The 25079-nt window shown below is 38.4% G+C and overlaps 3 protein-coding genes across 4 annotated transcripts in view; 2 read left to right on the top strand and 1 right to left on the bottom strand.

The window, feature by feature from the left end:
- LOC113232357 (soluble guanylate cyclase 88E) overlaps positions 1-25079 on the bottom strand; it is a 75563-nt gene that overhangs the window by 28807 nt on the left and 21677 nt on the right. Inside the window, exons 5-6 of the mRNA XM_026467033.1 lie at positions 9606-9747; positions 1495-1621 (exon numbers count right to left, since the gene is read on the bottom strand). Of these exons, the coding sequence (XP_026322818.1) occupies positions 1495-1621; positions 9606-9747 (269 nt within the window). The remainder of the gene's footprint in view (positions 1-1494; positions 1622-9605; positions 9748-25079) is intronic.
- Positions 13569-15640, top strand: LOC113232359. Of its 2 annotated transcripts, XM_026467036.1 has the most exons (4): positions 13569-13933; positions 14232-14447; positions 14992-15129; positions 15342-15640. In XM_026467036.1, the coding sequence occupies exons 2-4, from the start codon at positions 14324-14326 to the stop codon at positions 15479-15481; spliced, it is 402 nt and encodes a 133-aa protein (XP_026322821.1). In that variant the 5' UTR covers positions 13569-13933; positions 14232-14323; the 3' UTR covers positions 15482-15640. The 2 variants fall into 2 exon arrangements, with proteins under 2 accessions (XP_026322821.1, XP_026322822.1); XM_026467037.1 differs by lacking the exon at positions 13569-13933 and having other exon boundaries at positions 14123-14447.
- Positions 16389-20235, top strand: LOC113232358 (epidermal growth factor receptor kinase substrate 8-like). Its single transcript, XM_026467034.1, has one exon. The coding sequence runs from the start codon at positions 16892-16894 to the stop codon at positions 18863-18865; it is 1974 nt and encodes a 657-aa protein (XP_026322819.1). The 5' UTR covers positions 16389-16891; the 3' UTR covers positions 18866-20235.

Here is a 25079-nt window from a genome sequence, read left to right on the forward strand (position 1 = left end):
CCTTGTAATATTATTTGTATGGCCCAGGTATAGTCCATACATGCACTGTAGTTGTAAGTTAGTTGTAAGTAGTAGTAGAGTAGCACGAAGAGAAAGATTGCTTGAAAGTTCAAAGTATATTTTCGTAATAAGTTACAAGTATTAGGTGGCAAATCTTTCCTTAAGTAGTGTCTCTGTGGACAGTTGGTGACGTACTGAGTTAAAATTAAAATTAATTAGTCATATAAAACAAAGAGCTGCGCGCGGCCTAAGTAGGTTGCCGCGTGAGCAGATTTGTACTTAAGTATGTATGGTGAGACCATACATTATTGAAATATTAATCAAGAGATAAAATGATTTTCTGTACTCTGACAAACATGCGTGTCAAGAGATGGTACTGTGTGTTATAAACTAACTTATAAATTAACGCTTCCTAGTATGGATAGATAGCGCGAAGCGACTGTGTGTGTGTGCGTGTGTGGGTCTACTTTCAGAATTTGTTCAACATCCTCATAAATCTAGTTGATTTGTTTATTATCACTACAAATTAGAGTAGCTATGTGTACCATTAGGTATTAAATACCTGACTACAGAAATGCAGTCTTGCATTGCGATTAGCAAACCCCTAGACTTATTGTTCGATTGCTGTATAAATACTTGTGAATCTCTTACCACATAATCGTAGGCGAGATTTTATTTCATGCATGTTCGTAAAGATTTTGATACGACAATCTTATGTCGATTATTGCTTGCGACAGTAGCGGATTCTTATAACTCTCTCTATCTAAATAGTAAACCTTTTTAATCTAGTTGGTAAACGAAGGAAAGGTGACGTCTGTGCCAACAAGCCTTGCCGTCTAAGTCTTGCCCAGAGGTTTTATTGCAATCTTGGCAGTGGATTATATAATAAAATCAATAACAACACAACACTATATCACCTACCAAGAACCAGCCGTAAGCGAGCAGTGGTAACTTCTTGGACTATGACAAGACTGAAAACCTTTTGCATCCCGCGTTATAATTAAAGTATTGCTCATACATTTACCCATCCAAATACAAATACCACATTACACGCAAGCACACAAGCCCAACTTCTGTTTTACCCATATACACATACAAATTTATTTATTTTTGATATTTTCTTTTATGAACTTGTATTTCAATTTCCATTCTTTCCAAAAATTTGTAGCAATTTTATTTTATTTAATTTTGCAAATTTAAAGTAATTAATTGATCACAATGCATTTAAATCCATTTTACTGTTGATTTACTGTACCTGCCTTATTAGGCAAAATTATTATGTAAAATTGATTTTAACATAAATATAAGAACGGGGACCTGGTGACCTGTAATACAGGCATTTTTATGCCTATGTCAGGCACTAGACAGTAGACTAGACTAGGCAGTAAGTATTTACACAATTTACCTTGTATTTTGAGAGAAATAAATTATTATTATTAACATTTTCCTCTTATGCGACTCATTGAGCTACTTTCGGTGTTAGAAACGGCTTACCTACTAAAATCATGCATTGACAAATCGTTGATGTAGAGACCGGTGGAAACCAGAGCGGAGAGATCGGGCATCACTGGTGTTCCCAGGTACATCATCATGCGCCAGTTGTCCATGTAGATCATTTGACCTGTTTAATGTTAACACAGTTAGCAATTTCTAAGTACTTAATGACAAAATGTAGATGATTTTTTGAACGACTGAACGTACGTGGAAATGCATAATACTTAAAAAAAAAAAACAATCCTAGCGTCTGTGGATTGGTATTCGCATGGACTAAAAAAAGATACCCTAACCTTTTATTGTATGCGAGGTTGGGGAACCTTCGAAAGATACCCGACCTGTAGGGCTAGCACTACAGGGCACGACTTGAGCGAGGGACATAAAGCGCGACATCTGCTATTCTTGCATAGAGATCTCGCGCTTTATGTCGGTCTCGCGCAAGTCGCGTCCCGTCGTGCTAGCCCTACAGGTCGGGTATCTTTCGAAGGTTCGGAAGGAAGGGAAGGGAGGGTGGAATCGGGCTATGTGAGATTTTTACCCATTAAAACCCCCACGGTGGTTCTCATAGATGTAGGGATGCATCGGGATCCCCTACGGAACACAATCGATGTTTCCTATGCACGTTGCCCTTTCAGGCTTGTGGACCTCTCCGTCCCTTCCGTGGGATCGGTACACCTACGAATGACCACCACACAATCCGCCTTCCCGGAATCACTGGAATGTTTAAGTGGACGAGCAGAACCCCTACTTTAGCCGGTCGCGACCCTGAGATTCTAACTAACCTAACGTATTTATAGATTTTTCTTTATTAGTTGACCATAACAATATGCATAGGCAGAATTTTGGCGCCCAGCAAGGGACCATTACTAAGCGTAGCATTTGAAATTATTATGTTAAAACTGTTTGTAGATCTGACCGATATCTAATGAAAACAATTTACCACAGCTACTTTATTATAGCTAAAGTAAATCAAAGAGTGGTGAGTGTATTTTTTGTGATTCGTCATTTTGGTCCTTAGACGATGCATCATAGCATGAAAATCGCCTTCTAGTTTTATTGAGGCGTAAAATCGAATTAAAATGTAGTGGATAGGCATCATAAGAAAATAATTAATTATAAATCAATTCACACTGTGATTAAAGTAAATGCTTTATTTTGAAATGAAAAACAAAACGGTGTAAATATGAATAGGTGCTGTACATTAAACTCTTTAAAGTGCTTGTATATAACCCCACAGGTAGGGATATATTTACATAGTAAATATCTAAGTAACTAAGTATATCCAAGAATCGTTTTCAAGTGCTGGAAACTATATATGTGCATAATAAAAGTAGTTGTGCAGAAATCTATAGTAACATTTCTTCTAGTCATAGAATGGTCGGATGGTAGACTAAATCTATAGTGCTTTTGTTCAACTAATGACTACCTTTTAGATGTAAGTTAATATGGTCAGGTAAGCGTCTTCCATCGTAAGCATAGCGCTCTTTTGGAGCCATGCCTGAAACGTAAGCGTGTGTTAGAATTTTGGACTAAATTTTTGAGACTAAATTCAACAATAAAATATTTGTGTTCTAATTATTAATCGCAAAGACAAAAATGGTTTTCGTCATATTTGGTATGTTCACTATTAGAATGAATACAGAATACTCGAACTTCTATTCAAATGACTTAGAACGAATTAGGATGAATTGAGGATATAAAACAAAATATTAAAACCTTTGCAGTAAAACGTCAGAAATCTAAGAACCGAGACGTCGGGAGAAATGTACTTGACAGGCTTACGAACTGGATGGAGATTCATAGCTCTTTGGTTTACGATTACAAAACCATTTTAATACTTAATGTCTTCCCATGAGATTAAAGATATATTTGTAGTCAAAATTCAATAGACGTTGAGAATATCTGTGAAGCATGGGCATTAATTAAATACATACGTAATTTGTACAAAGGGCAATGTTTAATGGAAAAGGGTATCCAACGAGGCACCTAACTAGGATTAGGTCAGAATGATATAGTGCTCTCGACGTGGCTACGGTTCGAGCTAAATGAGCTCCGGATCAAGCCAGTAGATCTTACGAATGAATATCATAGTAGTAAAAAATCAAGATATTAATTAAAAACAAAAATATTACAACCTTAGAAAGTTATGGACATTCGTTCATCATACAAGGTTAAGGGTACCTTCAAATTAGACGCGAGAAGCCCTGCAGTGGTGCAATAGGGACGCGGCAGCTAGACTTGTTATTGCAAATTGATAACGCGTAAATATGACAAAAGTGACTGTATTTCAATAATGAATTACACTCTTATGCGATTTTTCAATAACTGTAAACTGTTGTCAGAAAACCTGTTATTCCGCTGTTTTGTAGTTTTGCATACAACATGAGACAATGACAGCGAATGGATATTATGTAGTGTTGCCACTTTTGATCTTCTCTCGTAAATATGTAAGTGATTATTGTTTTTAAAGCAATTTTTGTAACTTTTAAAGAAATTAAACTATATTTGTTATTGTAAATCCTAAATAGTTTACGAACGCACCCAAATTAGACAAAAAAGTAACTCAGAAATGGCGCAAAACAATATGAAATCAATCAATTACTGGTTACAGCCGTACATGGTACAATTCGCGATCTTATTGTAACGTACGTTCGTAATTAATAGCTTTAAACTGTTTAAACATTAAGAGTGGTTATACACGGCGACTTCTAGAAGCGATGCAAACGCGCGTGTTGGTTTCTTCTTCAATGAAACTCCGTACAACTTCGTAATTTTCGAGTTTATTGAAAGTGGACTGTATACATATCCATAAAAACTTATTTGAACACCTTATCTCAATGTATATCTGACTTACAAGTCAAATAATAAAATTGAACAACAAATCGAATACTTCTTATAAGATTCTCTTATATCAACACGGCGTCTCCCATACCGTACCGGCCCTATCAATGCGCCGTCGCCCGGCCTCTCAGAGCCCCGTAATTATTTAGAAAGAAAGAAAATACGTTTATTTGTTTACCACAATGACTCCACAAAAGACAAAAAAAAAAGAGAAAACAAAACAAACCAGAACTAAGACAAAACATGATCAAAACAATCAACGTAAAACAGAAATAAATAATTACGAAACAACAGCACAAAAGAAAAATGTATATATAAAAATTTGATTAAATTAAAACAGGAACCATTCACACAAACAATAAAAAGAACACTAAATATTGAGATACTTTGTGTGGTGCCAGCCGCGCTAACAAAAAAGTCACAAACTCAGTATTTGCTGGAAAACGCAATGCGTTCCCAGCACTGATTTTCAGTTAAGATTCTAAGTGAGGTGATTTACGTAATTAATTCACTACTCATATTTGCTCTGACCGGCTAGGCGCGTACGGTCGTTCATAACAGCGCGATTGCATCGCTACACTTTGGATGTATAAACGATTACGATGCGGTGCAATCGCGTGTTTGTATCGATGCAGTCGCGCGGTTGCATCACTGCTTCAAATCGCGCGCGTGTGTAGAAGTAGATATTAGCGACTGCATCACTACAGTGTAACCGCTCTCAAGTCGTTCTTAGCGAACGGCTCGCTCACATCCTTGATACCATTCCGTCAATGAGGCCCGGTGTGGTATCTAAAGATAAGGTTTGGCGGAGAGTGACCTTTCTTATTGCTTTTTTATTATTATACTATCTATCAACAAGTCAAATTTTTGAATTATGAAATATGGCTTTACTAAATTTCATTAGACTCTTTCGCGCGCACTAAAAGTTTAATTTTTTTAAGTTAGTATTAAGTTTTCAAGGTTTCAATTTAAAGAACTTAGAAGACGTTTGTCCCCTGACTGCGTTAGCAATATTACATTTCATGTTATGTGTTAAATTTCTTGAGTGACGTGGGTCTATCCTTTTGAGATACAGATGGGTTTTATGCGCAAATATTTTACCCTCATATGTGACATGATTGATTGAAACGTATTTATCGGTTTCATGTTTTTCATAATAGTCTACGATATTGAAATACCTTTTGGAATTTATTTCAATTTCATATTTAGTATTTCTGAAGTCCCTCAAAAAATGAATAGGTACGCCGTAGATATCATAACACTAGCAAGAAGAGTAAACAGTTTTGGTATTTTGAATGATAAATAAAGCCTATTTTATTTATTTATTGTTTTTTCTAGGAATAGGACACTGGAGACTATGATAAAGAATTTACGATGTAAAATGAACCTTTTCTCTGATGTTTAATGTTTATATAGTTTTATATATTTTTGTTGTACTTTGTGTCTCGTAGTTCAATTAAGAGGGAGCAGACGAAAAATTTCTAATCTTCAATTTGTTTTTAGAGGGGTATATCCATTTTACAGTTAAAAATAAAATATTGTATGAGTAACTACACGATATATTCAAGCAAAGACATTAATCAGAAACATAAAACAATACAGTTTCCTCGATAGATAAAAATCACGAAATGACCTCTAATTTTCACATTTTTTCAATTTATCCTCGAAATGCTACAAGTTATTAGGACAAAAATTAGATAATTAATTATATTTATGCATGATCGACAACTGTCACTACGGATTTTTTTTAAATCCCTTTAGTTTTAGAGTTACTCCGCTAAAACGAATTTGGTACTTTTAATGCGCAAAATTCAACATCTCCTGTCGCATGTCACGCGAACTTCAGGCATATATTTGTTTCACATATTTGGGCGGAGCCAACGTCAAAACTTTTTGGCATGCTCCCTCTTAAGAGTTCTTAAAGCTGCACAACTGAACTGTAAAGCTTTTATCACCATGTACTTCGTTAGTAGTAGTAAGGTATTTATCACTGAAGTGAAAAGTTAGCTATTTATTGTTCTTTCAAAGTTATTTCTTAGTTGAACAGAACATATTTCGAACAATTTTTCTCGTAACTTTTGAATCTAACTTTGCGGTAAAAGTTCATTGGAAAGTTTAAACTGCTCTCAGCTTCAGTTAAACGTGCTCTTTTTTACTTTCTGAAAGCTATCTAAAACTTTTTATATTCTGGTCATAATTTATTCAATGTATTCATTGACCTATAGTAACTATGTGTCACTTCCTGGGGGCCTACCACAACCTCTTAAAACAATATTACTTTAACTTTACATTGACTTTTCGTACAATAACGCGCTTAAAGTAAGCTTATTGTATTGTTAAAACTATGATGTTTTATCGGCAGCTTTGTGACTATTCATTCACACAGTTCGTACCATGACGCGATAATATTGCTCTTATATCAAATTTAGCAATCTTAAAATAGTTACACGGATGCAATGGAAACAATATTATTTTCAGTTTTATTGTCTTAATATTGATTTGTAATGATTAAAAGTTAAGTTGAATTTATTTATTTACATATATCTCTACAATATTTTGTTTATTTTTTATCTAATGGCACATAGGAAACAATTTCTCGTAAAATAAAAAAACGCGACGTTTATTTCGGAAAATTATGACAGCGCCATCTATATTCTCCTTGGCGAAACTAACAGTTGACACTAGACTATAAGTTCCGAATTCACAACGTGATTTTTATTTATGAAAATGCGGAATAATAATTGGAAACAACGTACTTTTAATAGATTACATTATTACATACTTTTTTTTGCAGTTAATAACATTAAGTACTTTAACATACTACGATAACACAATTCTGAACACCGAAAAAGAAAGAGATGGCATTATACAGTTCATATAGCGTTATTTCTTTCCGAATTTTAGTAAGGAATAAACAATATTAGGAAAGCATTCGTTCTTTCAGTCATTTTAGCAATAATACATTTCTTGGTAGACAAGTTTGTCGTGGTACGAATATGAGTAATATTTATAACAAGCTTACTTTAAGCTTACATTGAAATTTGAAATAAGATTGTTTTTGGCAAGGTTATAGTAGGCCCCCTGGTAATTACAGTATATATTCCATACATATATATATTCTTTATAACATCAAGTGACATAACAGTTGCAGTGCCACTCAGAGCTTTAAATCGCAAAGGTTTGAGGGGCACTGCCACTGCGCCCATCACCCTGAGACCAGAGCCGGATTTATATTTTTTATGAGTGTAGGCCACTCTATATCCGCCGCCCCATGTACATACCTTTCTAAAATAATAATATTCCATTTGTAGTAAAGAAAGCCTTAAAGTTAAAAAACGAATGAATTAGTCATTAACAGTGAGCGTAAAAAAGAAAGAAGATATACAATTTTTTACGGGACTTTTTAATAGAAAAATCATCTATAATATCACCATAGTTAGGGCGCAGACGGCTCGGAGAGTGCGGGCGGGAAGTGGGGATTGTGACGTTGAGCCACTACCGTGCGCCCGCCGCGCTGCTCTCGTCTATCACTCACGCGATAATATAGGTTTCGATGGAATAAATCCCTATAGAAATATAGGGATTTATTTAAGGTATAAAAAACCGTGAGAAACCCAGTGAACATGTTTGACTTTTGTCTCCACTGAAATCTGCCGCCCCTAGGACGCTGCCACCCCTAGGCCGCGGCCTATACGGCCTATTTATAAATCCAGGACTGCCTGAGACATAAGTTGACAAGTCCCATGTGCCTGCAATTTCACCAGCACCCTTAACCTTCAAAACCGGAACACAGTAATGTTATATTGTAGTGTTTATTTTAGTATTTAATTGCAATTTAATTGATAATTTGTTTATTTTAGTATTTATTATTCGTTAAATTTTAAACTAGCTGCATTTGCGAGAGCATATGCCAAATAGTGTGAAATTAACTCATCTGTCAAAAATGTATAATCACCTTGTTTTGATGGAAAGATAAGGAGGCTGTATGGTGGATGCTGCGCCTACCCAAATAAATGCGTGAAAACTTATGAAAAAAAAATCTGTTCACCTATGCTTAGCCTCCAAAGAATAAACCCGTGTTATATCACAAGTTCTATTGGTTTCAATTCTGCTAAAAAGTAAGATTCAACCAGCACTCTATACTCAATACTTCTTTTTAAAAGTTTATATGAGTTTACTTAGTTTTATTATACTCAGGCCTTAATTGACCCTAATAAAACTTAATCATTTACCGTAATTAGGGTAGGGTGTTCGACAGTGAACCAAGTGTACTTTATGAACCGCGCCAACAACTCAGTAACGCGATATTGGAATTTGGTGCAAATTGTACCATGTGAGCTTCTACTATAGGCACCTCTCTCTTCCTAGTCAACAGCGGGCTAGCGGCATAGATGAGAGGAAGCGTGTATTTTTTTATTTTTTACTAAAAAAACTAAAAAAAAAAAACACGCGAGAAGAATTTCGTTTTGTTTGACTTGTATAAGCAGTAGCTGCATGTTAATAGATTAGCCATCAATGCACTTTTTATTGAGGTAGTTAAAATAAGCAACGGGTTTTTAGGCACGTTGCTACATAATCTCAAATTTCACAAGTATAGGGTGGTGCACAATAAACCACTTTTGAGGTATATACAATGAACCGATGACAACTTAGTGATAAATTAAACATGAAAATGTTGACTGCTAGGTAATAAAAAAAAAATCTCAAAGTAAGTGGGCGACTGAGTTACAAACCTTCTATTTTGAATTTGTGAGACTCAAGGTTTTTTTTTCGTTATATTTCATTATTATGTTTTTAAAAGCTTGTTTTTTTTCAATTATGTTTCATATTCTGTTCTATGCCCAAAAACTCATTTATTTTCAATAATTTAAGTAAAAACCGCGTTGTATTTCACAATTTTTATAAAAATACAATAGTTTGCTGATGATTGTAATAATCTCGTCCATTGTTGCCCCTTTGGTTCATTGTGTACCAGCTCCCGGTTTAATGAGTACTATGGGGTGTGCACAGTGAACCATTTCTAATTTTTTTTTAAAACTTGGTTTTAAAAGGGTTGATTGTACAAAAATGAAGTACTACTTTATCATATCCAGTAAAATTACCTATAATTCTAAGAAAAAGTATATCATTTATGTCCATAGATCCAGAGTTACAGCTCTTGAAAATTTAGGTGGCTCATTGTCAAACACCTTACCATACTCATACCCTAATAATAACTACATTTATGACTCCATTAAAACGAGGCCGAAAAGAATTTTTCACAATCTTACCTTTCAGCCTGAGATTCTTCTCCGTGGGTCCGTCAGACTCGTCGGACAGACGGAGCAGTTCGTTTCTCTTGTCAGGAGCCTTCTCGTGCATCACAGCTTCTACAGTCACTAGCTCGAAGATGTTGTTCGTGCGGTTTAAGATCTGTATAAAATATCAACTTAGTAACAATACAATAATAATAACGCACACACTCAACATAGCCCCGCACTAGGGAAACTCTGTGTCGCGGGTGCCATGGCATACACATGACAACAACAAATTACACCCAAACTCACGAGAGAAATAAATGTAGGCCATACACATATTTCTCCCGGCTTGGGAATCGTATCCAGGACCTCTGCATGGCAGTATGGTAACCGTTCGGCCACTGAGGCAGTTTAGTAAGAAAGTCTTGCCCTTCGTGCTCTGATTACTGAATGATAGACAAACTTTTTGGTGGTGTTGGAATTTTACTGACCTGGCTGAAGAGGCAATAAAAAGTAAAAGTAAACACTATAAATTAAGCCATCGACTTTTTAAGAAGAGGTGTATTAAGTAAGTACCATAGATTTAACAGATTGACTATATGTTTGTAGTTAATGCATGAAGTCGTTATCCTACACCTCGACTGAATGAACTTGATAACGACTTCATGCATTAACACACAGTTGTTGTCTCGGCCGCATGAAGTTGATTACGGTCACGGTTACGATGCAGTCAATCTGTCAGCAGCCTGAAGTTAAGCCTGGTTCTTATTAAGGGCGCCTTCAAACCTTAGACAATTTTTTTCTATCCTCTAAGCTTCAAACACAGAACAATAGTTTTTTTCTTGAAGCATTGCAGTGGCGCGTCTGTGGCGCGGCAGCCGCGCCGCTTGTAATTTTCACCACTAGACTTGGTAATATAAAAACGCTACTAATTTTCACACACTTGTGTACAATTATATGGACGTCGGGTTCGCGCTAAAAAGTATCCGAACTTATAGGGCGTTCAAATCGTATACAGAGCGTCATTCACGCTTTAGTCTTCGTTTGTTCGACTGACAGCGAAGGAAGCAAAATTAGACAGTACTGCGATGACATTACAATTTAAATTCAACGTTTTAGCTTTTTCATATTCCTTTACATGTCACTACGTTTAAATAGGTTGACTTGGGACATTTTTTTCGTGGTTTTTGTATTAGACCCGTCGTCCATTTATTTGTAAGTCAATGATAACATTGATTTTAGAAGAGAATAAACCATATGTGCACGTAGCATCTAGTATATAACCAGAAATAGAGACGACGATCATCATTATCATTTACGGCCATCCATCCTGGCAACTCATCAGGCAAATGGGCATTATGTCACTTTTAAATATCAACTCTCGTTTGCACTGAAATCACAAATTAGAAAACTGAAATAGTACAGCGCTAACAATACATGGACCACCCTTACGGTTTGTAGACAGGCGAGGGAAGCACTGTCAACGCTCAATGTATCACGCCAGTCTATCACGAATATTAATTAAACTCAACAGGCAAGAGCTTCGCACTCTAACTGCCGCCCTAACAGGTCATGGTCCATACAATAAACACCTTTTCAATTTAGGTATCACAGACAGCCCTCTATGCAGAGCGTGCATGGAGGGGGAGGAAACGGCTGCGCACATCCTACTACAGTGCTCCGGCGTGGCCAACTACAGGGCAAAGTACCTTGGAGTGCCAAGGTCGCTCCCCGAAGTCTTCAGCAAACCGAGGAGGCTGCTGAGATTCCTGGAGGAGCTTGGGTGGCACGAGTAGGACCCTGCACCCACCACACCCAAAATAGGCGCCTTGTCGTCGAGTTGCGGACACCAGCCCGTTACACCAAGTACCAAGTACCAAGTACAGCGCTAACAATTCACCTGTGTGTACGTCACCGTGTATTCCAAAAATATTATCTTTATTATATTCTCGCGTTCTTAGAATATATTAGTGAGTTATCTAACTAATGTTACATCATTATGTCTGTGCGAGAGACTGGCGTCCGTACTATGAGACCTGTATTACAGAGCCCCTCCACCGTATTCTCCACCAATATTCTGTATTTATTGTAATAAAGATAATATAACAATGTACCATTCAGTGGTGTGGGAAAAACAGCAAGCCAAGTAATTATAAAACAAACGGAATCACATTTCATCGATAATTAAATATTAAATATGTAATTTTTAAATTTTCGTCATTATAGCAAAGCTCAAGTTAAACCGGTCACCTTGAAGTGAAACAATTGACAACACCCGTCAATTGTTTCGAATTCGGACTAGCCAATCGGAGCGCAGTTGTCACCGTAATGATTTGGCAGAATAGTTTTCAAATAAATTAAATGACATTTCGTCTCCATTTCTGGTTATATACTCGATGACACGTAGATACTTCCTACATTTTAGCGTAATATTAGTGGATAACACTTCATACTCGAGGTAATTACAGCGAACAAATTGATTTCGTAAACTTGTATATCGACTTTCTTTTCAATTTCCTGGGATTATAATTTTATATAATAAATAGACAGTATCGTTTTATTTCTAACAATAACAAGGATTTCCTTGTAGTAACGTGCAAGATGATAACTTTTCAAGAGAGAGGTTTTTAGATCTACGAACGAAATAAACCGACAGATTTTTATGTATAAATGCGCGAGTTAGGGCCAGCACAAAACGATTGACGGCAAGGCCTTATCAATGTGTATGGCAATTGAAATAAAGTACAAATTTCAATGCTCCAAGACGCAGAGAGAATCGCGGCGCATTTCAAGCAAGAAGCAAGAGCCACAGGTAATATACTTGAAAAGGTTGTAAGCCGCCAACACCAATAATAATAGATTATTCGATCCAAGAATTTATTGTATAAGTTAAGTCGAAAGGAAAAAGAAAGTATGTAACAAAAAAAGGTATAAAAACAGGTACAATATTAAAAACACTACTTAAATACTAAAAAATCGTGAGACAAACTTACCCCGAAAGGGCCGAATTATACAAATATTACTAGGTTTAAGTGGTATCAAAACGGGTCCTTGATTTAGGACGGGAGCTGGTAGAAGGATCAAGGAAATTAGACAATCGGAATCGATGCGATCCTACCCAGCGAGACTACCCAGTCTCGAAATCAGATGGGTTTCTGAGCGAGAAGATGACCTTGATGCCTATTACATCTTTTTAATTTGTGAGTTAAATCAACTATTGTTCCCATTAGATATGTCAAAAGTTTCCGATCGGGAGAGGCAATCAAAATCAAGCTGCAAGAGTCCTCGCTTCAGCGATTAACTAGTGTTAGATTACATAACAATGAATGATAACTTTAAATATGTTTTTTAAAGTTGCAAGACTCTTAAGTAAATTATATAGTTACGTTTTAGTGTTCTTCATAAATGAAATACTGTTTATTTTGTTATATATGCAATAGGAATGAAGTTATTTTAATGTTTCATTAATTTACATATAAGGAATATGATTATAATAACATTCATTCGAATTATTAATAAAATAAGTTGGTAATTGCTACAACCACGGTCTAATCACTAGGAAGATTTTTGCTTTGTATGGCCTATGTATATGGAAGCATAGTTATGTCGTTATTCAATAGATGGCGATAGCATCTCCTTTGATGGGCCATACAATTTTTATAAAATTTTTCAGAACTCAAAACATATTTTCTAAAGGCAGGAATTTACTTGAAACATATATTTTTTAAAACATTGTAAATAATTTGCATTAAAACAAAGACTTAGATTAAATTATTGCAACACAAAATGAAATGGTGGTAATCTAATAAGTTTCACTTGACGCATATACTTTGTTTTTCATTACAATCGTTATCATTTGTATGATGAATATTACCACTATTACAATGGAAAAATCACAATGGATATAATTATTTTGATAACATCGGACCCACTGGAGCTTAGAATATCATAATAATGTTCAAAATAAAGCTTAAATGAAAGCAAACAATATTTTGCTTGGAACGGAAAGTAATCTTAACTGTCAAACTAACTGTCATGTCATTGTCATTTTTTACAAAAATGGCCGGCTTTTGTAGTTCCGGATTTTAATTGCGTGTTATTTTTAAGCTGATTTTTAAACAACAGCGATGGCAATCCATATTTCAATTCGCTTACTCCATCTCCGCGCGTCATCGAGTGTGGTTCGGAATTCTTTACTTTGTGAGCTGTATTTTTAGATTCTTGCGTCTGTGTTTAAAATTGTTGACCTCTGCTTTCTCCTTTTGGACTCCGACTGCTATTTTGTTGACCTCGGCTTATTTGAAATACGGACTACGATTTGCTACAATGACTTCGGAAAAAAAATGCTGTTCCGGACTGTGGTAAGTTTACTCTTTTTCTTTAGTACCTGTAGTCAGTCCACTCTATTGTCATGTCTCTTATTATCATTTTTGTGAACATCTAAGTGTCTTCATCATCATAATGAAAACTAAATAGACAGGCCTTCTCGGGTAATAATAATCTATTTAATTTAAAGAAATCTATGTCCAATTGGCTTCTTCCTATACACCGGCTTATTCATAATTGGTAGAATCCCTTCCTTTTATGCTCTAGTTTTGAATTCCCAGATAGACACTGAGTTGACACTGTTAAGTAAATAGTATGAATGTCTTGTTTCAGGTTTGGAAAAGGAAATTCTTCACAAATTTCCTAACCCTGATAAAGACCCAGAACGTTTTCGGACCTGGCTTTACAATGTTGGCGGTGATGTAATGGCTCTAGAAAATAGTGTTATTTTCAAGCGTCGCCGTGTATGTCACTTGCATTTTGAAAGCCGCTTCCATACTAGAAGTAAATTCCTGAGTGCCAATGCTATACCTACACTCTGCTTGTCAGGTATGCAAAAATTATGTATTCACTTTAACTTAAAAGGTATGTGTACCATTTGGAAAGCTCACAAATAAAAGGAATGCATCTATGCGTAATCAACGTTTAATGCCAACTGGCGGCCATGACAGGTGTACCAACTAATCATAATTAAACATTTATATTACAGTACGTTACCCTTAGCAAGTTATGCCCTGTAAGCTCAAAATTTACGAGGTACTATTACAATTGGCAAAAAAACGTGATGTTGTTTGTGTAAGGCTTTGTTTTTCATCAGACTTTTTTGTACAATTCTTTTAAGAAGAACTGCTGCTGCTCTGAAGATAGTGCATTTCAATCTCAGTCAATACCTAATTACCCAATTTCCAACCTCTTAACAATGTAATATGGGCACAACAGCGAATTTCTTTATTGCTGTTCAAAAATAGAAGAAGATTTAAAGAATTATATTCATTATTGAAATATGTGTAAACTTACATTTTTTAACCAAAACTAAATATGAGTGCCACTTTAAAGCTTGTTAATTGTAAAAAATGTCAATTTTCATTTACAGGGTCCCAATTAAGAAGACCACTATTGGATGTGATGAATCAACCTGGCCCCAGTAGTGAGAATATTGCAATGCTGCGACCACAGTCAAATGTCCCAAACACATCACAGCTACAGAACAACACTTTGTGTAATCGAAGAAGTAAGTACATTGATCCAATGCACTAGAAGGAATAATTCAAAGGAACTACTGTGCAGTCACTTCATACCCACATGTCATAGTCACTTTATACAAGGCTCTATTTTATGTGTAGGGTATTTTTTGTATTTAAAGACATTATTACAAGATTACATAATGTTAAAAATTATGGAGCTTCACTACTGTTACTCATTTTATTTTTTCTTTGTTTTTAGAAGCAGTTAAAAAGACTAACGAACATGAAAAGGATTTGGCCAAAAAAATTGTACAGTTAAAAAAACAAAATGAATCATATTCGAAGAGACTCAAAAAAGCTCAGAAACTTTCCACCAACAGTGCTTTCCAAAATGCATGAAACAATTCAAGACCTTGGCTGCTATTTTCACTCTGATGCAGTTTCGACAAATAGGGAAACCAAAGACGGGAAGAAGGTTCACAAAAGAAGAAAAGATAATGGCACTAAGTGTGTACAAGGCGGGACCAAAAGCGTACAGATGGCTTAGCAAAATATTTGTCTTGCCATCACTGGTGACTGTTTCCCATATGATATCATAAGCCAATTTGAAACCAGGTCTAAATGACAATATTTTTGAACAACTCAAAGTGCAAATAAAGAAAATGAAAGAAGATGACAAGTTATGCTCATTAATCTTTTTTATTGTTTTATATTTCATTACATTTGTTTTTGTCATTTGAAAGTTGAAGTTGATTTAGTAAATGTAGGAAAAAACAAATACATGATTTAGATACAAAAATTGTTTCATTTTGAACTATTGATTGCTAATTAGTCTAGATAGTATAGAAGAATAGTATAGATATGTGTATGTACAAGGACACCATAGTTCCATCTCTAGACACTAGATGGCGTTTAAATACTACATGAGCTGATAACTCTATACCTAGATATACAATGTACTCTTTGGCTACAACGCACAAGAACTGTCACTGTCAGTAGTTTGTGGCCGTAATGGCGGCGGACGACGGAATGTATTGGTTTTTCGGGAAGAATATATTGTTTTAGTGTGTGTCTGCAGTTTTATTTAACAAGAAAAGTTTTCACTAGTGAATGACGACGGACCGAAACAAAATGAGAACGACGAGGTAACGGAATTAGAGAACGATTCAAACTTTGAAAATAAGTGGCCAGGAACTAGAGAAAAGGTTAATTAAAAAACATTATAATTATATTATACTAGTATCCAATCTCATGCAAAGAAATGTCGGACTCGTAACTCCTCTTAATCGGACGCTTATTTTGATTCTTCAGCTGATCAATAAAATGGTACCAAGTAAACCCGCGGCCGCGATGCGATTGTAATAATATTCGAAAAGGCCAACAGATGGCAGCTGTTACATTTTTGTTAAGGTTATTGCTCTGGTTCAGGCGATGATTATAATAACAATAACATATAATAAAATCGCAAAGAAGCCTTGTCTGTACTTTCATATTATAAAGTAAAAGTCAGTGACAAAAATCCACGATCTTATAAAATGTTACATAGTTTCGAGAACATTCTCACACAAAAATTCAGAGAAATGCCGTCTATACAATTTATCACAATGTAACAAATCAAAAAATCAGTCGCCCGGGTTGCCGCAACGCGTGCAGGACTGTGTCGCGAGTGCTGTGCTATACTCAGAGTGTGTCAGCCGCAGAAGTTGAGGCCGGCAGCAGGTTCTTCAGAGACGGCGTACAAGAGGAGCAGCGGCACCAGCCCCCCGGGGCGACATTATGCGCATGCACAGCAACAGAGGGCGCTAGGCGATGGCGCTGCGCGGAGCGAGCGGCGGGAGCAGCGCGCGGGCGCGGGGCGAGGAGCGGCGCGCGCTGGACGAGTTCGAGGAGCTCGCGGGGCTGCGCGGGCCGGGCGCGGGCGGGGAGCGGGGCGCGTACGTGCTGGAGCACCTCGCCACCTTCACTGTCACGCGCGAGACCGGCATCGTGTTCCCCGCAGACGGCATGCGCAGGCTGCTGCAGCTGGAGAAGACCAACGGAATATGGAGCCAGAAGATGCAACTATGTTTAGACGGACAGTGGGTGCTCATCATGGATTACGAGACAGGGTCTATAATGGAGCGATTCCCGGCGGCCTGGGTGCACTCGCCTACAGCTTTCACGTCGCCCGAGCCCACGGAACTGTACAACAACGTGCTGGCGTTCGTGGTGGGCTCGCCGGGAGGCGCGGGCGGCGCCTCTCCTGAGCCGGGGGCGCCCGGCGGCCCGCGCCGGGAGCTGCACATCTTTCAGTGTCACGACGTGGGTGCGCAGACGCTCGTCGAGGAGCTTAACGCGCTCAAGGGAGTGAACAGCGGCGGTTCCGACGCGGGCGGGCGCGACTTCGCCATCGAGCGCGAGCGGGAGAGGGAGCGGGAAAGGGATACCGACCTTGACCGACCGCGCAGACAGCAAATGTCGGCACAGTTGGGTCGCGAGCGAAGCTCGGTGGGCGAACGAGACGACGCGTCGTCGACGGGTTCCGAGCGGCTTTACGAGCAGGACATCGCCATTCTAAATCGCTGCTTCGACGACATCGAGAAGTTCATCGCGCGGTTACAGCACGCGGCGGCAGCGTCGCGCGAGCTCGAAAGGCGCCGGCGCAGCCGCGGCGGCAAAAGACCCGCCGCCGGCGAGGGCATGCTGGCCTTGCGCACGCGGCCTCCGCCAGAGCGTGACTTCGTTGACGTGCTGCAGAAATTTAAGCTGTCCTTCAACTTGCTGGCTAGACTGCGCGCGCACATCCACGATCCCAACGCGCCGGAGCTGGTTCACTTCCTTTTCACTCCGCTGGCGCTGATCGTGGACGCGGCGCAGGACGCGGCCGACGGCCGCCTGCCCACGCGCGTCGTGCGGCCACTCCTGACCCGAGACGCGCTCAACTTGCTCGCCAACTGCGTCACCAGCAAGGAGACCGAACTCTGGCACTCGCTCGGCGACGCTTGGCTCATTCCCAGAGAGCAGTGGAAGACTACGATCCCGCCATATCAGCCGGTGTTCATGGACGGCTGGTCGCCAGACTACCAGGTCGACGACCAACCACTGCGCAGAGCGTCTCCTCGTGGTGAGGCAGGCCGCGGGGCGCCCGCGCGGGAGGTGCGGGAGGTGCGGGAGGTGCGGGAGGCGCGGGAGGCGCGCGAGTCCCGCGGCGCCCCCGAGCGCGCCGCTCCGCCGCCCGCCGTCTTTGCCTACGACCGTGACGAGCCCGATCTGTACGCGGAACAATACTCCCCTAACACACGAGTACTGGCGAGAGAAGACTCGGGCTCGGCAGCGTCCTCGCCGGACCGGGAGCCGCCGTACCGCGACGACGACGCGCTGGGCGAGGCGTGGGCGCGCGGCGTGGCGGCGCGCGGCGGCCGCGTCGTGCGCGTCACGTACCCGCGCACGGCCAACAACGACAAGGAGCTCACCGTCGTGCGCGGCGAGTTCCTCGAGGTGCTGGACGATTCGCGCAAGTGGTGGAAAGCGCGCAACCGGCGCGGCGTGACGGCGCACGTGCCGCACACGATCGTAGCGCCCGCGTTCTCGCCGCCCGCCTCGCCCGACGCGCCGCGCAGCGCCATCTACCCCAACCCCATCTACACGCACTCCCACTACCAGGATGGCGGTGGGCGCGGTTCCGGCGGCAGCAGCCCTGACGGTGCAGCGGGTAGGGCGGGGGGCGCGGGTGCGGGGGGTGCCAACGCCGACTGGGTGCGCCGCGAGCGCCTCGGCAAGAAGGGAGAGTTCCGATACTTCTAGTGACACCGCCGTCTTTAATTCCTTCCGTTTACCCGCGAAGCAACACTTCGACCGTTTCCTCTAGCTTCCGGGCTGTTGAAGGCGAGTTTCCGATTAGTGGATCCTTCTCTCGTTCTTGTTCGAATTTCAGTCCGAAACATACTGTCAAATACGTGAATTCCCTGACCGTTTTCGGCCACGGTGACCACTTCAACTCCGCCGTTGATGGCGCTGGTGAATCGTAGTTCTTAATTCGAAAGAAGTCAGGTGCGCAGAAGATATTATAGTGCACAAACGTATACGGGCAAACGCAGGTGCACTCCCTTGTTTTAGCTCTCTTATTTGCGATGGAACAGTGAACCGCTACGAAGTACTCGAGCTAAATATGGTCAATATAATACTCGAGCAAATGAAAAGACAATGTCAAGTATTAAACTTCATTCGCATGGGCGTCTTTGACAGTAAATGTTTTGGACGGATGCCGGACGGAGAACGGGTCTACTACACGTTCGTCTAGAATCCGCCCTCGCGACGTGTCACCTTCGCGTCGCCTCTACCAAAGTGCTCACTAACCGCGCCGCTTGTCGCTCGTCCGGGCGTCGTTAGTCATAATTTAATCGCGTGCTCTTCCGTAAATAGGTATTTATTAAAAGGAGTGTCCCTCAGCAATCGACGCGAGTAGGTGTTTGCGGCGTCGCAAGTATCCGAACGCTCACTTCTAGTGTTTGTCCGTGTGTGTGTGCGTGTGTTCTTGTTGTCGCTAACGTGTGCGTCCTCACACGTGTGGGAGCTCAAAAGTGCTTAATCTGATATTATCGTTCATTGCGCCAGCTAAGCACTTACAATTGATTGTAAGTTCGATCTTATGTAAAATGCAATTATGGGTTTCATTACATGTTCAACATTCGTCTGTAAACCTTCAAACGAGAATCCTCTCTCCAAGAGTATTTCAAGTATAAGTTGTGTCATCGTACAACTGTACTTTTTTGCTAAATATTTTTTATAAGTATACTTTTAATAACGTTCCGCAAATTATGTAAACGAAACAAGCGCTTCATTGGCCCGCCGCGCCCCCGGCGCGCGCGCCGTCGCCGCTGGTGTTGCGAATAGCGCGCCGTACAAGTCTGATGAGACGTTGTTGTTTCATGTCGGTCCTCTTCTAAGGCGGCGTAGGATGCGTTCTACATTCCTTACAGTATTTTCAGTCGCCCGACGTAGTAATGTATTTATTGTTCGATCTAGAGTCTATTCGAGAGTTATCAAAGAATTCTAAAACATAGATTTATTTAACTGCTAGCTAGATGTTACGTAAGATGTAAATGAAGCAATCATAATGATTATAATATATTTATTGTGTATACCGGAGTGGGCGATCTCGGCCATACCTTCTCTTTAGCTCTCGGTTTTTATTAGCGAAAGTGATTTTTGATTTTTCCAACTGACACGAGTCGGAACCCGATGCGCGGCCACTCCGCCCACAAACTAGTTAATGTTCCGAGTTTGTATTTACATACATTTTTACATTACATTAAAAAGTATTGAGAAATTCGATTTGTTATTTTTTCAACGAGTATCGTAACTGTAAATGAATTTTAATTAAACATGCCTAAAATGTTGTTTATGCATGTTTTTTTAAATTTTCCAGTTCTTATGTAGTATGATAATGACAGTGCAAAATTACGCGCAGCTAGCATTTGATTATAAGTCTCCATTTCGGTAATTTAGTCGCCAAATCAAAACAGCGTAATGTACGGGAATCATACAACATACATTAATGCTTACTGTGCAAAAATTTAACTCGTAGCCATTGAAATAACAAAGTCATAACGTTAAATTCCTGTCCTGCTGTTTGGTGATATGCGCTTTTTACAAATACTACATACGAGGATTTGCACTATATCCCCGACGATATCTCAAATGTTCGAGATCCAATACCAATATTTTTTTATTAACCCAAGTGTCGCCATCTACAATTTTAAATATGTGCTAAAGTTAATTTGTAAGAATTGATACCATATGCAAGAGCATTGCAAGTTATATCTTTCGAAGAAATTTTCCTTACTGTTCGCTGCTTGTATTAATAATTATAACAAACTAGAGAGGGATTACGAGAATAATTTAGTTTAAATCATAGTTTCCCAAAGTGGTCCCTACCGCCCCCTCCGTGGGTGCTGCGGAGGTTAAGGGGGAAGGTAGGAGCCTCAGAAGCAATGTTGGGGGGGCGTTGATGTAGTCCGCTTTAAAAAAATTAATTATCTGTATAAACTACACTACACATATGTATATAATTGTTTTACCTTGTGATTTTTTGTGTTCAGTTAATATAAAAAATATTAAATATTTGTGTGTTTGTGTTTTCAATTATTTTTTATGGTGGTGGGCGTGGAACCTCCATAGGTTTTAAATAAATTTTCTACCTACCGCTATGGTGTTAAAGAACAAAAAGTACATAGCAGAAGAAAAAAAATTTAACAAAGTAATATATTTTTTAAATAAAAAGCAGTTGTGTTCTTAAGTTTTCGCGATTGTTACACATAAGAAATGAACTGTTTTTCGGGATTTAAATATCGCGTATATTGTTTTTTCAAACAAACCGACGTTCGGGCCCTTTACAGGTCCCATGGTCACGGTTGAAGTCGGTTTGTTTGAAAAGACAAATATACGCGATTTAAATTCGGAAAAATAGTTTCATTTCCTATAAAAAATAGTCTTTTGTTTGTCCAGAAAACCAGTCAAATGACGTTTTAAATCATCGGTGAGGAAAAAGTTGACTATCGTATGATTGGCGTGCAATATTCATTATACACCCACATGGTTCCAGACGGTTATTTTGGTAACAAGCACGTAATTTGAGCTTATAACAAGGTACCTTAGAGCTCCTAACTAATTTGAACTTGAAACTAGTTGCCGTCTAGAGGAAACACTTTGAAGTAAGTTTGATTTGTTGGAATTATGAAGTGGAATACATATAAGACTCCTCACCCCTTCGTGCCCAGTTACACGACGCGAAAGTTTTCGTTTGGCCGCCGCGCGGTAACCTGCCAGTTACGACGCTTTCATCTTTCACGTATATTAATGGCGAATCTGAATTCTATTTCCTAGGCAACAAGATTTGAATTCCTCGGAATAAAACGCGTGGTCGCCGCGAAGGTTCCGCGCGGCCGGGACGCTCATTTAAATTAAAACGTAAATATCGAGTTCTTAGGTTTTCGCGATTGTTACACATAGGAAATGAAACTATTTTTCCGGATTTAAATCGCGTATATTTGTTTTTTCAAACAAACCGACGTTTCGGGCCCTTTGCAGGTCCCATGGTCACGGTTGACTGCCATGGGACAAACACCGTGTGAACGGTTCTATAATTATGTAATGTGTGCGCCACTGTTTATTCGGTAACATTTATACTGCAAAAAGCGTGCAGCATAATCTCGTGTGAACGGGGGGTTGGGCGTGCTATCAGATGGACTGCAAGCTTGCAAGTTAAATTGCTGGCTGTAGTAGCAGTGGAGCTCCTCGTGACTGACATATTACACACCTAAAGCTTTTTTGCTTTGAAAAATGTTAATTACGCAGATTTTGTTGAACAATAAAACTGAAACGAAATAAACTGTAAAAAACCGTTTGTAGGAGGTTCTAGACTTAGAATAATAACGCATAGAATGATAGTTTCATATCAAACGAACTGTCACAAGTGAGGCAAAAATCTAATTCATGTAGGCTAGTTTTAGTAGTAGGTTAATTTTCGGTTTTAGTGAATATTTATATAAAAATACAAGTTGAAACGCGTTACTTCCTTGTGGAATGTGATGTTAGTATCTATTTTATGTTTCTCTGACGTATTTTTACACTCATTTACCGCACATTTTGTAATTTTTAGCTAAAATTATTGAGCTGTTCGCGGTGCAAGTTGACCTTGAGCACTGACGGGCCGCCCGCTCGTGTAGGCCTTTTGGGAGCGCTTCAATTTGCCTCACTTAGCGTGTGCGGACTAGGTTTCTATGCGTTATAATTCTAAGGTTCTAGATCCCGTTTTGCTGATTCCAAATTTGTTCCCATACATGTATATTCCAAACATTTCATATAGGTACGAGGTGTATAAAAGACACAGAACAATAACAGCCTTACTAATAAAAATATTTAAAACAACTGCTTAACAACTGTATAATTATACATTTTATAAACTGCAGATAAGAGTTACACACTCCCTTTACTAATAAAAGGTGTGCAAGCATTGCGTAGTTATAAATTACTTAAAACAATAACCACTGGCAACATTTTTAGCGAGCGTTTTGATACTAAGTTGGAAAACCTGAGAGACATTTTGACAAATTTTTAAACAGCGTTATAATGTTGTTTTTGTAATAAATAACATAAATTGTTACCATAATAATTGACATTTCTTGTCTTGAAATGTGTCTAAAATAATTCTGTATTTCTTTTACAATAAAAGTAGTAGTTAGCGTCTGACGCGTGCCAATTATGGGTCTCGAAAGACTTATCTGAACTCAGTCCGCCACTTTCGCTTTTTATTGTATAGTCGCGTCATTCTTTCGTGCAAATTCTCTAAAATCCTAGAAAATTGCCCTATTGTGCTGTTTTGGAGTGCGAAAATGAGAGCCGCGCCAAAAATATTAACCGTGGTGGTATTTCATACGATCGGAAAGTCTAATTTTAATAAATTTTTAATTTTATGTTTATCGATTTTTTTGTTACATGAAAGTAAAGCTTATACCCCTAAAATATGGTCGCAATTTGTTTAGAGAACTAAATTAATAACTCCAATTCGTCGTCGTTCAGCAATGAACCGCTAGATGGCAGCACATTTATTGAAATTTCAATATAACAGCAAAACATCGTAATTTGTTATAATTGGTATTGATGGTATTAAACTTTCAACTATATGCCAACAGGGTAAAGTTTAAACTATATTAACAATCCAGAATTTGTTATTTCTTTTAAATTTAAAACTACGACCAATCAATATCACGATTTTGCAGTGTTTCAAATGAAGAATGTGAGTTTTGGCGACGTTGGTCCTTATAGTAATCGAGGCTTAAGGTACTTCCATTGTTTTCTTTCTTCTGTGATAGATAGTTATTTATTTACTTCAAAAAAAATTATTTTTTTAACCTGATGTCCCTGATAACCTGATATCGTTTGCCACGACATTCCATTGTACACACTACCTACTACATGTTTCCGAAGGAATTGCTATAACATGTGCGTAAAATTATATAATGTTATTGACATTTAAATTTTGAAGCCTGCGACCCTCTACATATTTTATTACTTCGACATGCGTTCCCCTTTTTTATTAAATCATAATTTTTCTTTGATTATATCATTTAATTAAAAAACTGTTAAATTTTGTAATGTAATTTGATTTTAAGAATAAATGAGAACATTGTATTCTTTATAATAATAATAATAATAATAATAATAATAATAATAATAATAATAATTCATTTATTTGTGAAAACACAGGTTAGATATGTAAGGTGACATGTACAAAATGAGTAGGTATAGTTTCACTGTCCGGCCAAACATTTGGCATACAAACATATTGAAAGTATATTTGGTATATGAATATTATAATACAAACATAATTACCGGTATTGACAATATAAAAATGAAAAGAAAAAAAAATAAAAGAAAATATATTTAAAGTATTAATTATGTTTATAATATCGTTAGTATTCAAGAATGTCAGATTAATTATTAATGTCCAAAATAGTGAATATAATATAAACAAATTAATTCATTCCAACAATTAAATTACAAAAGTCAAGCGGCTTTGCTATTAATATTTGTATATATTATATTGGCGCAATGTGCTGAACTTTGAATCTTAAATATGTAAACTGTATTCACCTTGTATGCTTACAAATAAATATAGCAAACAATGAAGGTGAATGATTACTAATAATGAAGGCGCTTCAATTAGGACTTTGGAATTTTTTGAAGAATAATTAATATAACGAACGCAGTTAATTAAACAAAAAGGATTCAATGCACATCCAGTCACTTTCGAGATTTGGCAGTTTGAAGATTAAAAGTGTTTCTTTTCTTTCACTCTTTTCACTCTTGTTTTATTTTCAAAACTTATAATGTCATGTAACTCCAGAGTTATTTATTTATGTTACGTTGGATGTTTTGCTGATCTAAGAGGTTAGACTTTAGGAACCGTTTGGTACACATAACTCATTATTCGATAATTTTGTGAGTTGGATCCTGT

Source organism: Hyposmocoma kahamanoa, unplaced genomic scaffold (assembly GCF_003589595.1).
Source record: "Hyposmocoma kahamanoa isolate Upper Pololo Valley unplaced genomic scaffold, ASM358959v1 76, whole genome shotgun sequence".
NCBI classification, from domain to species: Eukaryota; Metazoa; Arthropoda; class Insecta; order Lepidoptera; family Cosmopterigidae; genus Hyposmocoma; species Hyposmocoma kahamanoa.